At 49.3% G+C, this 16,696-nt stretch overlaps 1 protein-coding gene across 2 annotated transcripts in view; it reads right to left on the bottom strand.

Annotated features, from left to right (window-relative positions):
• MTMR11 (myotubularin related protein 11) overlaps positions 1-16,696 on the bottom strand; it is a 219,382-nt gene that overhangs the window by 27,789 nt on the left and 174,897 nt on the right. For both annotated transcript variants that reach the window (XM_085638448.1, XM_085638449.1), the window contains exon 14: positions 11,749-11,919. In XM_085638448.1, the coding sequence (XP_085494574.1) occupies positions 11,749-11,919 (171 nt within the window). The remainder of the gene's footprint in view (positions 1-11,748; positions 11,920-16,696) is intronic.

Genomic DNA, 16,696 nt, shown 5'->3' with positions numbered 1-16,696 from the left:
CCTTTTGATCTCACCGCCGGGTACGGGCAGATCCAGCTCACCCCCGGTGCCCAAGAAAGATCCGCTTTCTCCACCCCTGACGGGCACTACCACTTTCGGGTGATGCCCTTCGGCATGAAGAACGCCCCGGCCACCTTCCAGAGACTAGTGAACAAGGTCCTGGCCGGGCTGGAGGCCTTCAGCGCGGCTTATTTGGATGACATTGCCGTATACAGCAGCCAATGGGCTGAGCACCTGGGACCCCTCAAAGCAGTCCTGACCGCCCTCCAAAGGGCCGGGCTCACGATCAAGGCCAGCAAATGCCAGATAGGCCAAGGATCGGTGAGCTATCTGGGCCATCAAGTAGGGAGCGGCCAGGTGGCTCCCCTCCAACCGAAAGTTGATGCCATCCAGGCGTGGGAACCCCCCACCACCCAGACAGCTGTCCGGGCCTTCCTGGGCCTCACCGGGTACTACCGGCGATTCATCAGGGACTACGGGAGCATTGTCGGCCCCCTCACAGAACTCACGTCAAAAAAAACAGCCCAAGAAGGTACACTGGACCCCCCCGCTGCCAGGCGGCCTTCGAGGCCCTCAAAACGGCAATGTGCACGGCCCCCGTGCTACAAGCCCCGGACTACAGCAAGGAGTTCGTGGTGCAGACGGACGCCTCCGAATATGGAATTGGGGCCGTCCTGTCCCAGGTAGATTCGGAGGGACTCGACAGACCCGTGGCCTTCATCAGCCGACGGCTGCTGCCCCGGGGCAGCGGTGGAGCACCATCGAGCGGGAGGCCTTCGCTGTAGTGTGGGCCCTCAAAAAGCTCCGGCCCTATCTCTTCGGCACCCACTTCCGGGTCCAGAACGACCACCGGCCCTTGCGGTGGTTAATGCAAATGAGGGGCGAAAACCCCAAGCTGTTGCGATGGTCCATCTCGCTGCAGGGGATGGACTTCTCTGTTGAACACCGGCCCGGCAGTGACCACGCCGACGGCCTGTCCCGCTTCTTCCGCCTCGACGAGGAGAACCCCCAAGGAGATGGGTGACTCTCCCTGCCTTCGGCTGGGGGGGACGCCTGTTGGACCCGGCCTCGTGGCGTGGTCTTAACCCTCTTGGTTTGTGCTCGTCACCCCCACACCGGCCTACACGGGCCGCCCTTTCAGGCCACCAGGGACCTCTCCTCCCTTCGAGGTCCCCCTCGGATTGTGTCCATTTGCCTACACCCGCCTCGGCGGCCCCCTTTTCCAGGCCGCACAGGAACCCCTCATCTCTTCGGGCTTCCCCCCCATGCTTGCTCCACGCACCAGCCAGCGCAGCCCGGCTCCCCCCGGCCTCGGCCCCAGCGAAGCCCCGACATCGAGGCACCAAGATCTGGCCAGGGGGCACCACGTGGCCACTTCACCTCTCCCGGAGGAGGAGAGTTTCGATGGGACCCCCACCGTCCCCCCACACCTGGGTGCGACCGTCCTCCGGCCTCCCCGGGCCTGACGCCTCTCCCGCTGGGCGTCTGGCCTCTCCCAGCCCAGCCTCTCCGCCCGCCCCAGGCGCGAGGGTCCAGACATCAAAGAGCTCCAGACCTATATCTGGGGCAACCCCGCAAGGGAACGGCAGTTGTATCCCGGAGTCAAGAGCCCTGCTGATGGAATCGCGGCTGACCCTACGGAGAAGAACTCTTGCTTGACCCTGTACCACGAGCCCAGCTGACTGCGTCGCGGCTCCACCTTATTGAGACAAAGAACCTCACGGAACATCGGGGCCCTGCTGACGCCGTCGCGGCCCAACCTCGCTGAAGCCTCCCCTAGAGCCCTGCTGACGTCGTCGCGGCTCGAGCTGAACTGAACCACCTGAAGAGCCCTGCTGTCCTGGTCGCGGCTCCAGCTCCACGAACTGATCACCAGAGCCCTGCTGACGCCGTCGCGGCTCGCCCCTCCGGGACACGGAGTCCCTCCAGCTCGAGGAACAAGAACTGGGCCTAAGGTACCCTCGTACCCCGCTACTACCAAAGACTGTCCCGCTACCCCGTCCCTACCAAAGACTTTGAGACTCTTGAGGATCCCTCGATCCCCCCCTTGTATATATCGATAACCGTAACCTCCTAAATGCTGATAAAGAATTGCTCATCGTGATAAACAGCCTCGAGTCCTGTGTGGTGGTGTTACTGTGCTGGTACGGTATAGGAGAAGGACCTCTCCTAGGAGGCTTCTCAGCAGCGCTCGGCTACTTCGTACAGTGTGGAGGCCCCCCTGGGTGGTCTCTCCGACTCCCCCGGGGTCCGCTTTCCAACAACATGTAAATAGGTCAAACCGCTTTTAGCTATGACAATACTTAAGTCTGAAAACAACATCCATTAGAGATGAGAGAGGCTTTGGTAAGTTGTGTGGAGCTGGTTGAAATAGAATGGTTCTGTATTTATTATGTATTTGTTTCCTTCCCAGGGGCGTGGCCGAGCCGCTAAGATGGCCGCGTAGTGCTGAAGCTCCGCCGTCGACCCAGCTCAATCACACATGTCCCCGGCATCCTGATGGGAGAAATGGACGGCGGGCGCTGCCGCGGCACCTCCTGACCCCTGAGGCACGATCCGGTGCCGGTTACGCCACAACTTCATCGGCGGCGGCCTGGGGGAAGATCGGACCCGGAGGCCTGCGGCGGCATGATGGCGGCCTAGATCAGCGGGCGGCAGCGGCTCATGGCGGCGGCCGGCGCGGAGACAGGTACCGTGAGGGGGCTACGGGGGAAGGGTCTGGACACCTGGGCGCGGTCTGGACGGGGTCTGCCCTGCCTTCCCCACTGCGGCTGGTACGGGGCTGACCGGGCGATCGGCAGTAGGCCGACGCGGCCTCGCTCGCATCCATCCCTCGGATCCCTCGCCGATTACTCAGGCGGGGTCGAGGGGGGGAACGGGATTGCCTGCCTGTGGTGGAGGGGGGCGGGCTGGCTCCTGGTCTGGACCGGGCGCTTGGGTCGCTCCTGCCCCGCGCCCTTCTCTTGGGGCGCCCTGTGCTCCGGTGGCTGGGTGGTCTGGCCTCCTTAGCCCTGCGCTCGGCCTCTGGCTACACAGCGGAGCCCGGGGGCCTGCACAGCGGAGAGCAGCGCGATCTCCTGCTCCTCTGCCCATTGGAGCTGCTGAGACGCCACGCGGGGGTTCCCTGGTCCAGCCCAGAGGGGTTTCCCCAGCCGGCCTGGCCTGCACGCGGCTGCGACCTACGCCTGAGGATCCGTGGGGTCGGGGCAAGCTTGATACGGCGGACGTGGCTGCGACGGCTGGAGGCCCGCGTCGGGTGGTGGTGCTCCGGGCTCCCTGGCTGGTCTGGCACCATTTTGACGAGTGGAGGACGCTGATTCATCGAGGGCTGGCTGGAGTCCAGTCGCATGCGCTGGGGCATGGGTCGGAGGGACCCGAAGCAGAAAACGCTGTTGTTTGACAAACCGGCTGTGCAACCCTCGGAGAGGCCCCCCGACATGGCAGAGCAGGGTGGAGACAGGCCCGGTGGGTCGGCGGCTCGCGCCCCATCTCCAGACTGGCTGCAAGAGATGAGAGCTGGGTTTAAATCCATTGACAGTCGCTTTGACTCCCTGGACAAGACGCTGGAAACCATGGGTGCCAAGATCCAGGCCCATGATCGGCGGCTGGATGAGGCGGAGGCCCGGATTTCAGCCATTGAGGATGGTAATGCGCAGGAAACCAAGCGCATAGAGAGGCTGGAGCGCATATTGAAAGAAGTGGCCATTAAGAACGAGGACCTGGAATCGCGCAGTCGTCGCAACAATATACGTATTACTGGGGTTCCGGAGTCCACAGCGACGGGCCGACTGGACTTGTTTGTGGAAAACTTATTGACTGACATCTTCGGGAGAGACTCCTTCACATCTGGCTTTGTGGTAGAGAGGGCGCATCGCTCCCTGGGGCCGCGGCCTCAACCGGGGCTCCCTCCTCGCCCACTGATAGCCCGCATCATGAACTTCCGGGACCGGGACACTGCTCTGCGTCTGGCCAGGGAGAAGGGAGAAATATCTTGGCAAGGCTCAAAGCTCTCATTTTACCCTGACTTCACCGCTATGGTTCAAGAGGCCCGTCGGAAATACGCTGGAGCGAAGGCCGCACTCCGCAACCTCGGCCTAAAATACGGCATGCTCTACCCGGCGCGGCTGCGGGTGGAGGTGGACGGCCGGGTCAGGCTATTTGACAATCCTACTGTAGTGCAAGACATCTGTCGCGCCTACCGGCCGAACAAGAGCCCTCCGCGGGGGGGCGGAGGTGGTCAGTCCCCCCCTCCCAGTGGATTGGCGACCAGCCAAGATTTGTTCGCGGGCTCGGGGGTTGGGTGAGGCGGTACCTCTGGCTGAACTGTCTTTATCTCATCTATTACAATATGGGGACTCTGGACAATCTTTGCATAACTGTTTTATATGGCTGGGTTGATGTCGGGTCGTTGCCACCCCCCCTTGGTGGAAACCGCTGGGAATCATTTTGACCATGAGGCTCCTTTTGCTACTGTTTGACTGTACTTTTCGAATGTGTTTGGAGCTCCTTTTTTTGTTCGCAGGTGTGGGATTGCCTCACGTTTTTGTGGTATGGCTGGGTGGGGGGAGGAGGGTTGGGATAGGTTGTTTAGATCTCAGAGATATTTCTTGGTGTGTACTAAACTTGGTGCTACTTGATGCTGATGTTGTCCCCTGGGTCCCACTGCTTTTTATGATGTTTAAATGGCTCGTATAGGATTGACTGAGAACCCCACAAACCTATCATTAATGTCTTGGAACGTTAGGGGCCTTAATAACGGATGTATGACGTTACAACGCACACTTTTACAACGCATGCACTTACAACGCATTTTTTACAACGCATAATCCATTACAACGCACTACACTTACAGCGCATGACACTACAACGCATTTTTAAAAACTACCATTACAACGCATACCATTACAACGCATAATATTTAATTGCATTTAAGGTAAGTATTAGATAGTATAGGGGTAAAAATTACTTTTCTAACTCCAGGGGGTGCAACAGTAGGGTAAGTGTTGGATAGTATAGGGGTAAAAATTACTATTCTAACTCCAGGGGGTGCAACTGTAGGGTAAGTGTTGGATAGTATAGGGGTAAAAATTACTATTCTAACTCCAGGGGGTGCAACAGTAGGGTAAGTGTTGGATAGTATAGGGGTAAAAATTACTATTCTAACTCCAGGGGGTGCAACAGTAGGGTAAGTGTTGGATAGTATAGGGGTAAAAATTACTATTCTAACTCCAGGGGGTGCAACAGTAGGGTAAGTGTTGGATAGTATAGGGGTAAAAATTACTATTCTAACTCCAGGGGGTGCAACAGTAGGGTAAGTGTTGGATAGTATAGGGGTAAAAATTGCTATTCTAACTCCAGGGGGTGCAACAGTAGGGTAAGTGTTGGATAGTATAGGGGTAAAAATTACTATTCTAACTCCAGGGGGTGCAACAGTAGGGTAAGTGTTGGATAGTATAGGGGTAAAAATTACTATTCTAACTCCAGGGGGTGCAACAGTAGGGTAAGTGTTGGATAGTATAGGGGTAAAAATTACTATTCTAACTCCAGGGGGTGCAACAGTAGGGTAAGTGTTGGATAGTATAGGGGTAAAAATTACTATTCTAACTCCAGGGGGTGCAACAGTAGGGTAAGTGTTGGATAGTATAGGGGTAACAATTACTATTCTAACTCCAGGGGGTGCAACAGTAGGGTAAGTGTTGGATAGTATAGGGGTAAAAATTACTATTCTAACTCCAGGGGGTGCAACAGTAGGGTAAGTGTTGGATAGTGTAGTGTAATATTATGCGTTGTAATGGTAGGCGTTGTAATGGTATGCGTTGTAAAGGTATTTTTTAAAAATGCGTTGTAGTGTCATGCGTTGTAAGTGTAGTGCGTTGTAATGGATTATGCGTTGTAAAAAATGCGTTGTAAGTGTAGTGCGTTGTAACAGTTGCGTTGTAAAGGTTGTTCCCCTTAATAACCCACGCAAAGGCAGACAAGTGATACACTATTTGAATAGACATCAAGTCGATGTTGCATTCATTCAAGAGACGCACTTGCACTCCACTAACACTTCCCGATTTGCGGCATCCTGGGGCACACACAGGTACTTTGCCAATTTTAGTAATTATGCTAGGGGCGCGGCAGTGCTGATCCACAAGAGAGTCCCATTTCACTGCCAGCAATTCATTGGGGACAGGGAAGGGCGCTACTGCATGGTGAGAGGGGTAATGATGGGTCACGGGATCATCCTGGTGTGTGTATACGCTCCCAACACTGACTCCCCGGACTTTTTCCATTCGCTTGCCGACCGGCTCGCGACCCTGGAGCCGGCTCCGCTCCTATTGGGCGGCGACTTCAACCTACTGCTAGATGTGGGGTTGGATAGTACCTCAGAGGCCGCCGACTCTAAGCCCAGGGCACGTCGTGCCCTCCGTGAACTCTGCCGCCGATTTTCCCTGACTGACATATGGCGCAAACGCAACCCTGACACCACCGATTACACTCATTTTTCGGGCCAACACAACACCTGGACTAGGATTGACTACTGGCTCCTCTCCCCTGGTCTATCCCCCTGGTTCCGGACTTTGAAGACTTTTCCTAGAACATACTCAGACCACTCTCCGGTTTTATTGTGCATGGCTGTTCCTCGCCCTGAAGGTTTTGAGAGACAGTGGCGATTCCCGAGTAGGGCGCTCTTAGACGATCTTTTCTGTCACGAGGTCACGGAGGCGATTGAGGACTATTTTGCACTCAACACAGGCTCAGTGGCCACGTGGGCCATGCTCTGGGAGGGGTTCAAGGCATACATTCGGGGAGTTTGCATTGTGAAACATGCTGGGGTCTTAAAGTCGCTGCGCGCGACGCTCACTCAGCTGGAGGCACAGTTGGTAGCGCTAGATGCGGAGGCGAGACAGGCAGCATCGGACGACGTGTGCGCTCGGCGGCTGCGCCTCCTGTCCGACTATAGGGAGGCAGCGGATAGAGAGATTCTATATCTAGGCAAATATCACACTGCACGGCGATATGGTGAGGGAGACCGTCCGGGGCGCACGCTGGCGCAGGCCCTGCGACCGCCATACAGTAAGCCCTTCATAACTGAGGTTAGGGGCGAAGATGGGGTGCTCCGTACGACGCCCTCGGAAATTAGGGACGAGTTCCTGTCCTACTTCTCGGCGCTATACACGACCAGACAGAGTGACAGCTCCACGGCGCGGGATGACTACTTGTCTGAAATTGCGCTGGTGTTTCTGGAAAAGGGTATGCAGGAATTCATGGCGGAGCCCATAACGGTGGCGGAGGTTCGAGGGGCGATCAAGGTGTTGCGGGGCTCCTCGGCCCCGGGACTCGACGGCCTAACAGGCGAGTTTTATAAGGCATTTTCGGATCTTCTGGCACCCAAACTTATCGAGGTGTATGCGGAGGCCTTGGAGCGAGAGTCACTCCCACCCACTCTTAGTGAGGCGGTTATTATTCTGCTTCCAAAACCAAACAAAGACCCGGCGCTATGTGGGTCGTATAGGCCCCTTTCGCTATTGAATCTTGATTATAAGATTCTCGCCAAAATAGTGGCCAACAGACTGTCCCAATTGATGGAGTTTATTATTGCGCCCGCTCAGTCGGGTTTCGTACCCCATCGATCGACTTCATTGAACTTGCGGACTTTATTTACAGTATTACATCGAATAAATCCGGATACACCCGCGGCGGCCGTCCTCCTCGATACTGAAAAAGCCTTTGACTCATTAGAATGGCCTTTTTTCATCTCCGTAATGGAGCGAATGGGAATGCCGGCTGGCTTCATTGCCACCACGCGGCTCTTATATAGTCATCCCACGGCGTGATTACGTATTAATGGCACCTTGTCGCGCCAGTTTGCGCTTACATGCGGCACACGCCAGGGCTGTACGCTCTCTCCGCTACTGTTTATTCTCGCCATGGACCCACTAATCCGGCCCTTTCAGGAGCGGCATCTGCACAGGGGTCTACAGTTTCGGACGGGTCCCCTGTTGGTCTCCCTCTATGCTGACGACACCATACTGTATGTCAGAGAGCCTCAGGTGAACCTGGCCCCTCTGCTCCGTGAAATACTTCGCTTTGGGTGCCACTCGGGGTTGGGCATCAACTGGCATAAGTCTATCATTTTCGCATTGACTAGTGGCACCACCCCCTGGCACTGCGAGTTTCCGCTGGAGTGGTGCTCGGACTCGGTAAGATATTTAGGCATCCACATACACCAGAGCACGGACGAAATTATCCGTCTGAATTATGGATGTGCGATCGCAAAACTTGAATCGCAGGTGGACAGCTGGCTGCGGCTTCCGCTATCCATGGCCGCTAGAATCGCCATCATAAAAATGATAGTGCTCCCCAAATTTTTGTATCTTTTTAATAACATTCCCATTCCCCTCACCCGAAGCTTTTTCGCATCCTTGCGGTCCCAGTTGATTCGCTTGGTCTGGGGAGCGAAACACCCCCGGATACGCTGGAAGATCCTCATGCTTCCGCACGACAGAGGCGGCTTTGGTGTACCAGATCTGTATCTATACTATTTGGTGGCTCAGTGTGCCCATGCCTATGCCTGGTATCACCCGGACGCTCGGATTCCATTTCTCCGTCCGGAGGCGGATTTTGTGCTGCCGGGCCGCTTGTCCGCGGTATTGCCCCGGGGCGTGCCTAGACATCCGGTGGATATTCAAACGGTGTCCACCACCAGCTGGGCCTGGAGTAGGCTGTTGCGCTACTTGGACCAGCCACTTCTATACTCCTCCTCCCTCCTGTTGCCGAATGTGGGATGGCTGCCGGTTACTGGCGAAACACTGGTGCAGCGTACCTTAACGAAGTTTAACCTCACCAAGATCGGCGAGTTGTACCCAGGCGGGCACATATTCTCGGTGTCGGAAGAGGCACGCTTCAGCGATGCCACTTTCATGGATAGATTCATCCTCAGCCGGCTTTATTCTACAGTTCGGAAATTAAGGGTTTCCTCCTGGAGTCGGCTTCCTTTGAGCCCCTTACTCTACTCATTGACAAGGATACGGGGGCACATATAATTTCTAAACTGTACAGGTTATGTGCGACACTGATCCCCTACTCAGATGACAAACTCCGTATGGCCTGGGAGGGGGATTTGGGTAGGCCTATCACGGAAGAGCAGTGGTCAGCCTGCTGCAAGGTCACCAATAGGATATCGCTCAACAGTCGGCACAAACTCCTGCACTATAAGTTCTTGCGCAGAAGCTACATGACGCCAGATAAACTCCACTCCCTTGATCCCAGGCGACCCCACACGTGCTGGAAGTGTTCCTCCCCTCATGCTGACTTTGCCCATATGACCTGGACCTGTCCGAAACTACAACCATACTGGGCACAGGTACACGAGACACTGGGAGAGATGTTAGGGCTCACACTGGTTCCTACCCCGGAGGCTGGCGTCCCTGGGCTTTCTGTTAGCGAAACGGGAAATAGCTCGGTGCTGGGGAGGCAGGTCAGTCCCCACAGTCAAAGCGTGGCTCACGGCCATGGCGTACTGTAGCCTAAACAGTGAGGTTTACTCAAGTCTACTCCCCACCATAGCCAGGCCAAAAGACATATGGGGCCCATACAAAGCGTACATCTCGAATCTGCCGGGCTCCACCCAACCACACTCCGACTCAGGTATAGTTCCCACGGGGGTGGGTTGAGATTTACAATGATGAGACGGAGGGATCTGATAGGCCTTGGGGTGGGGGTGAAACTACGGACTCCAACACTGCGGGTGGGGGACTAAGGATAACGCCTGGGTCTGGCATGGCAAGGCTGAATGATGGGCTCTAATGTGCTAGACGGATCTAGGGAGGCTCAGTACTGCATTGTTTGCGCCTAGGGGTTCGGCTGGAATATATTGCTGTGATGGAAAACGAGAAGTTGTTGCCTGGAGCCAGGCTTGAGTATTATTTATGGGCGGGGGGACATTATTATCGAACTGTATTTGACACACTCAAGAGAAATCTATTCAGCGCTGAGATCTCTTTATTGTTTGTTTGTAAACTACAAATAACATTTAAATTAAAAAAAAAAAAATGTTTTGTTTCCTCAAAAACGTATTCTTATGTGACTTTATTTCTCAGTAAAACATAAGATTTCAGGGAATGATTTTTACTACCACATTCGTTTAGGTGTGTCTTCTAAGAGCATATTAGGTTTGTTAATGCAGCTGAGGAAGAAAGGACTAAAGTAATTCATCAGGCAGACAATCTAAAATAACAAATAGATGGAAAGAAAGAACAGGGAGCAAGAAGTAGACAAAACAAAAGATAACTTTTAAAACTTTCTTTGAAAAATAGGTAATCAACTCCAATAAACAAAAAAATATGAATTTACTTATTATGGACAAATTTAAAACTATTTTTATTACTATTCAATTTCAGAAATGTGGCTATTGACAGAATGCCCTGCTCCTGGCTAATCACTCTCCCTAGTGCTACAAAACGCATATGGGTAACTGCGTTTTCCACAAAAACTACAAATAACAAACATGGCAACGAAAGCAGCTGCATAAAACATTTAAAAAGGCTAAAGGGGTAATGTAAATGCATGTTTGCCATCACACGTATCATCATGCAATGGTAGACTCAATGCCATGAGATGTGATGCTTATGTGTCGCCATGCATGCATGCATACATCATGATAGACTGTTTTTTCGATTCACTGTTCCAAGATGGTGGATGCCAATCTTGGCATGGTAAATTAAAACAATAACTGCAAGGTGTGCAAAAGAGTGAAAACAAAAAGGAGTATCCTTGTGGCAAATTGGAATAGCCGGGTCTTCCTAAAACGTCAAAATAAAATAAAAAGGCTGGACAGCAACACAGGGGGTAGGGAAACAAATAAACACTGCTAACTAGTGGCTGTAGTGAGCAGTGAGTTTTAGAGGGGCAACAGAGGGAAGGAAGACTTATAAAAAGCCATGAGGGATTCAGGCATGGTGTGGGAAGCTACGGGAAATCTAGGGGTGGAAAAGCAACATGGGAGCATGTGGGCTATAGTGGGGGAAGCAACACACAAAAGAGGGAGCAAACACAAACTCATGGAGTGGTATAAGAAAAAGTAAAAATGAGTCCCCTCAGGGAGAGGAGTGGAAGGATGCAAGCCATCCACTTAAAAGGATGGTAAAGGAGTCATGCTCCCAGGGACAGCCAAACACAAAAAAAGAAAGGATAGACATCAAATACGAAGCAAGCAAAGGAAATTGACAAGACAGCAAACCAATGATAAGCAGTGCGGACCCAAAGGTGTTAAAAAATGGCAATGCCCAAAATAGGCCTTCAACTTCAGATGGCTACAACTCTGTAGACAAGACCCGAAATAAAGTAGCAATTAAAATCCTTTAAGAACATCATCCACTTCCACCCAGAATGCCTTGAGCCTCCCTAGCTGAGCACCTATAGCTGCCTGGATGAGAAATTCCTCATGCATCCCTACAAACTACGATACGAGTTGGTTTCGTCTAAGTATGTAAGTAGAACACTGAAGAGGACGTACTGATGGACAGAAGATGCAATGATTAGCACATGCCAAGGATGTGCTAATCGGGTGGATGTGGCTCCAAGCCAGCATGGCACTGGCCACTAACCTTTTAATGAAGCTGTCCAACTGGACCCTTTCCCTGCCTAACCAATCTGCCCCGGATGCAGCTCTTTTTGAAACACTAAACTAAAAAATGAAATCACAAGCCGATGCTCCACACATCTAGAGCCTTGGTACAGCCCATATTGCCCCTAGCTCACCTGATTCCCACGACCTCGCTCCCATTGGCAGTTATAGATGAAGGTACTAAAGAACGGCTGGTAGGTGATATCATGCATGGCGGTCAGGTACATCTCCGTGAATTCAAAGGAGGCGGGAAATTGCTGCAGCAGCTGCCAAACACAATCCAGGAATAGTAGGAACACTGGTGACTGCAAGGAAAGAAGTATAGGTGAGAATGTAAGAAATGAGAAGTGCTCCAAAGTCATCAGCAAGTATTCTTGGGGCTTTGCCGGGGGTAGGCCAATGGGCGACATATTCTTTGAGGGAAAACACTCATGTGGCCTGGTGAATAATTCCTTTTAATAAGGAAGCCTTTAAGTAGAGCATGCAAAACAACAATGGGTCCTTACCTCAGGCCTCAAACGACCAACGCATTACCAAAATTGAGATGAGAATAGAAGGAGAAACATTCCAATCAAAGGTTCACATATTTCACAGATGATCAAATCATAGACCCTTCATATTTTTGCAATATCCAAACTGGGACACCTCCATACACTACCCACACACCTGCCCTCATTCCGACCCGCAAGGACATATTGCAATTTCCCGCTCAGATTATTTGACCCTAGAGTACCAAAATAAACTCAGTTTCGGAAGTCAAACTAAGGAGTCGATTCAGAAAGCAGTCTGTTCACATGAGTTCCATCTAGATGTGTAAATGGCATGGTCAATGAGAGCAAATTCACTTTTGAAATCAACAAACCATTAATTTACACTTGTAGATGTATTTACTCACATGTAATATCACACCAGCTGGTGTGATATTACCTCAATGTAAATCTGTTCCCTGTGGAGAAGAGCGGGCACTTGGGGGTACAGGTAAACGCCATGAACATTTGGCGAACACCCACAAACCTGTGGCAATACGGGCCCACAAACTTTTAAAAGGCATATATTTACATTGGGTATGGCCTAAAATCTATTCCTGTTAATTACAAGACTAAATTCCTATTGTGGGCGGTAATGACAAGTGGGCACCCCCAAAATTGCTGGAGATGTTATGGATGGGGTGTATCCATGGGCAACAAAAAATTCACACGCAAATCCACATTTGCTGAGAATAAATGTAAATAGCCTTCTTAATATGTGACTGCTAACGCTCCCTAAGATTACTGAAATTCTTTGAGAATTAAAAAAAAATTAAATTGAGTCAAGAGATAGGCATAAGAATCTTATGGTCTATGCGCATATATAAGCCTTATAAAAGTTTGGGGGCCCATATTTTCACTGGTTTGTGGGTGTTCGCCAAATGTTCATGTGTTTGTATTTACAGACATTTCAGTACATAGAGGTTTACACCTAGGCCCAAATCTCTGCCTCAATGCAATTTGGCAACTCCGAGCTGCGATTTATGCCTTATGGAAGGCTCACGTCCCCACCTCCTTAAATGATGGGGCAAGGTAACATACAACTTAAAATATAGGCGTAAAGATTTTACTAGTAAATTTGTAGGCTTGTTTTAGGAGTAAATCTGCCATGGTGTGGTTCTTATAGGCAGAGATCTCAGTCCATGCTATGTAGAACTACAAACTCAATAGAAAGCGTGGGAACAGGCATCACCAGAGGAAATAAATAACACACAGCTGACAAACAATAATACTCGGAAAACATAAATATGCCCAACCCCCAGTACTCTGTTCTCTTCTCCATGTACTGCAAGAGGATGAGGACACTAGACATCAGTTACCGTACTGCTACATATCACCCTGTATGTGTATATGTGTGTTTGGGGCATGCAAAGTGTTATGATGTGTCTTCTTTTTCCAGAGTTTAATATACCGCAAACTTGACCTGAAGGTATCAGAGCGCTTTACATGAGCACCAGTTACATTACATAAGGACAGATTCATTTTTGTTGGGCACGGGGAGATAAAGTGATTGGCCCAGATTTGAGGTCGACCGCCTTAGCCGTTACACCACATCTTCTCCCTCTTTGTGTGAGAAGAGGGGTGTTAGATGTGGCATAAGTGTTTTATAATTCATTAACAAATTATATATGTGTATTCTTCTATGCACATTCATTTGTTATATTTATATTTTTACAATATAAATTGTACAGGCGGGGGTCACAACGTAGATTACACTTGTTTTAAAATGCTATCACATTTGTACAATGTGATGTAGATGGGTTTATGCCATTTCTAAATGACTGATTTATTGCTTGAGTGACTGAATGATTGAAACTATTTATAAAGCGTTAACAGCTACTTAAGAAAGATGTGTCATGGCCCCAGTGAAGAAAAAAATAGAAACAGCCAGTCACATACAAGAAGGGGAAAGAAAAGAGAACAAAAGAGGGAAGCAAAAAAAAAACCATCAAATTCCAAAGATGGCACTCTATCCAAATCTAGACATTGGGTGTGAACAAAAAGGTCTTGGATGTTTTTTTTAATATATAGAGACTTGGTTGAGAGTGGAGAGCCATTAGCAGAGGATTCCAAGCCTTGGATGTCTCAACCACTAAGGAAGATCCTCCTAGTCTGGATATTTTTAAACTTGGAGGTTTGACAAGGAATATATATTTGGATTTTAAATTCCATCAAGGGTTGTGCCAGGAAAAAAGAAATGCCATGTAGGTTTCCTATGCTGTGTTATTGATGGTCTTATGGCAAATAAACAGGGCCTTAAAATAGCACCTCTTGTTTACCAGCAGCCAGTAAAGCTTTTGCAGATGCTGAGAGATGGATTCAACCTAGCAGCATCGATTGGAAGCAGCTACAGTCGGTCCAGAGATATGCACCAAGTTCTTTCAGGAGGCGGAGGTATGTATCTTCCTGATAATGAGCAGGAGGCGGAAAACAGTAGTACGCATAGTTTTGACATGTTCAGTAAAAGTCAGGTTGTTGTCCATAATTACTCATAGATTGCGCACTTGGTGTAGGGAGAAGGCAGAGGTCTCTGGCCACCAGTCTGTTGTCCATGCGCTATATGGTATAAATACTATGATTTCTGTCTTGTGATTGTTTAGGAATAAACAGTTTAAGTACATTCATCCAGCAACTTCCTGGAGGTAATTTTTAAGATTACAAATAGCCTCAGATGTTTCACCACCAAGCATGACAACCATTTTGCTGTCACCGACATAAGTATGAAAAGAGATAAACGATTCAATAAGCGAGACAAGAGGAGCCATGTACATATTGAATAGAATATGGTGGGACTCAGAATGTAGCCCTGCGGAGCTCCAGTGGTAATCAGCTTACTGGAGGATCTAAAATTATCCCGGGCCTCAGTTTGAGTCTAGTACTGTATCAAAGAAGTAAACCAGTCATGGACTAGGCCTGAGATCGTAACCTCAGAAAACCGTTGAAAAAGGATGGGGTGGGAGGTGGAATCAAAGGCTGCTGATAAGTTTGATAAAACCAGGGCCGCTTTTCTATCCCTCATCCCTAATATGTCTTATATCATCAGTTACTTGGGCCAGGAGAGTTTCCTTGCAGAAACCTTCACTAAAACCAGATTGTGCTGTGTGTAAAAGTTGGTTAGGTTCAACAAATCAAGTTGACTGCTGATTAACTAAAGTGTCAGTCTAAAGTGGTGAAAAGAGGAAGGCGAGAAATGGCCAGTAACTAGAAAGTGCATATGGGTCTAGAATATGTTTCTTTAACAAAGGAGAAACAAAAAACAATTTCCAATTTTTATGTATCATTCCAAATCTCAGAGAGGAATTACAAAGAATTGTCAGGGATGCAATAACTATCTCAAAGATCTTGAACTGTAGGACAGAACAAACCTCCAAATGGGAGGAACAGGTCATAGAGGTCGGAATATTTAAGGTCTCTTCTACAGTCGCAGGAGAAAAGAAATACCAGGCTTCTTTATAAGTTGTCTCAGGTGCAAAAGACAGGCATTCAGAATTTTGGGGGTATTTTTTCACTAGCTTTATAATTTTTTAAGGAATTCTGATAGGCTGTCGTACAACTCTTGTGATGGGCTAATTATGTTTTCCTCCATCACAGGACACGTCATGCTTTTATAAAGCCTAAACACCTTCCTTTTGTATTTTTGGAACCAGGGATCCTTTTCTGGGCAAACTCTGCTTTTTGAAACTTTGATTAATCAGCAATATGTTTGGAGGTTGGCTTTATTAAAGGTTTTTTTTCTAATGCCAAATAGTTTTCCCTCCATTTTATTTCAAGCACTTTGCAATCATGCTTCATAGACTTTAACTCTGTATTATATTATGAAGCAGGAGGATGGTCTTTTTTTAGATATCTGTCCTCCTAGGGAAGTGATGGTATTGAGGGAAGTGAAAATGCACAAATCTACTAACTTTGACCTTAGATATTCTGACATAGGGCAGAAGCCATCTAATATGACAGCACATTCTTTTGAGCTAAGTGTACTCCAAGGTCTGAACACCAGTACTTGTTCCTGGGTGATACGATTAGTGCCAATTGTAGCTAGAACATTAAAAAACAGAAGTAGGTGGGCCTTCCGAGTTAATTTACTAGTCCTATTGGAAACAGCAAAAAGGAAGAGCTTAAAATGAAGTCAAGAGTGTGACCGAATTGATAATAGGACTGGTAAAAAGACTCCTTCAGTTCATGGCCCCACTAAAAAGCTGTAAATTGTGAGCTTTATCTGAATTATCATCCAGGTGAATATTAAAAACTCCTAGCAAAATGAATGTTTAAAATGTTAGTTTATATATTTTTTCATTTGTACTTTGTGATGTACATGGGGGCTGCAATACCTAAAGTTAAATGAACACGTGTTATGTACCACCGCCATACATTTCTATGTGATTTCTTTGAAGTACTGTGAGCAACCATGTGTGATTAACTCAAAGTCTTGGCTGGAGTTAATTTGAACGTATTTGGGTTATCGCACCACTGGAGCAGATGCGGGTGTAACTTTATTGAATTTCATGTGACTTATCCTTTTGCAGGCTTTTTATATCTGCATGACCATCCCTATTGG

The sequence above is a fragment of the Triturus cristatus genome, chromosome 12 (genome assembly GCF_964204655.1).
Source record: "Triturus cristatus chromosome 12, aTriCri1.1, whole genome shotgun sequence".
NCBI classification, from domain to species: Eukaryota; Metazoa; Chordata; class Amphibia; order Caudata; family Salamandridae; genus Triturus; species Triturus cristatus.
This window is presented reverse-complemented; position numbering and strand designations above follow the sequence as displayed.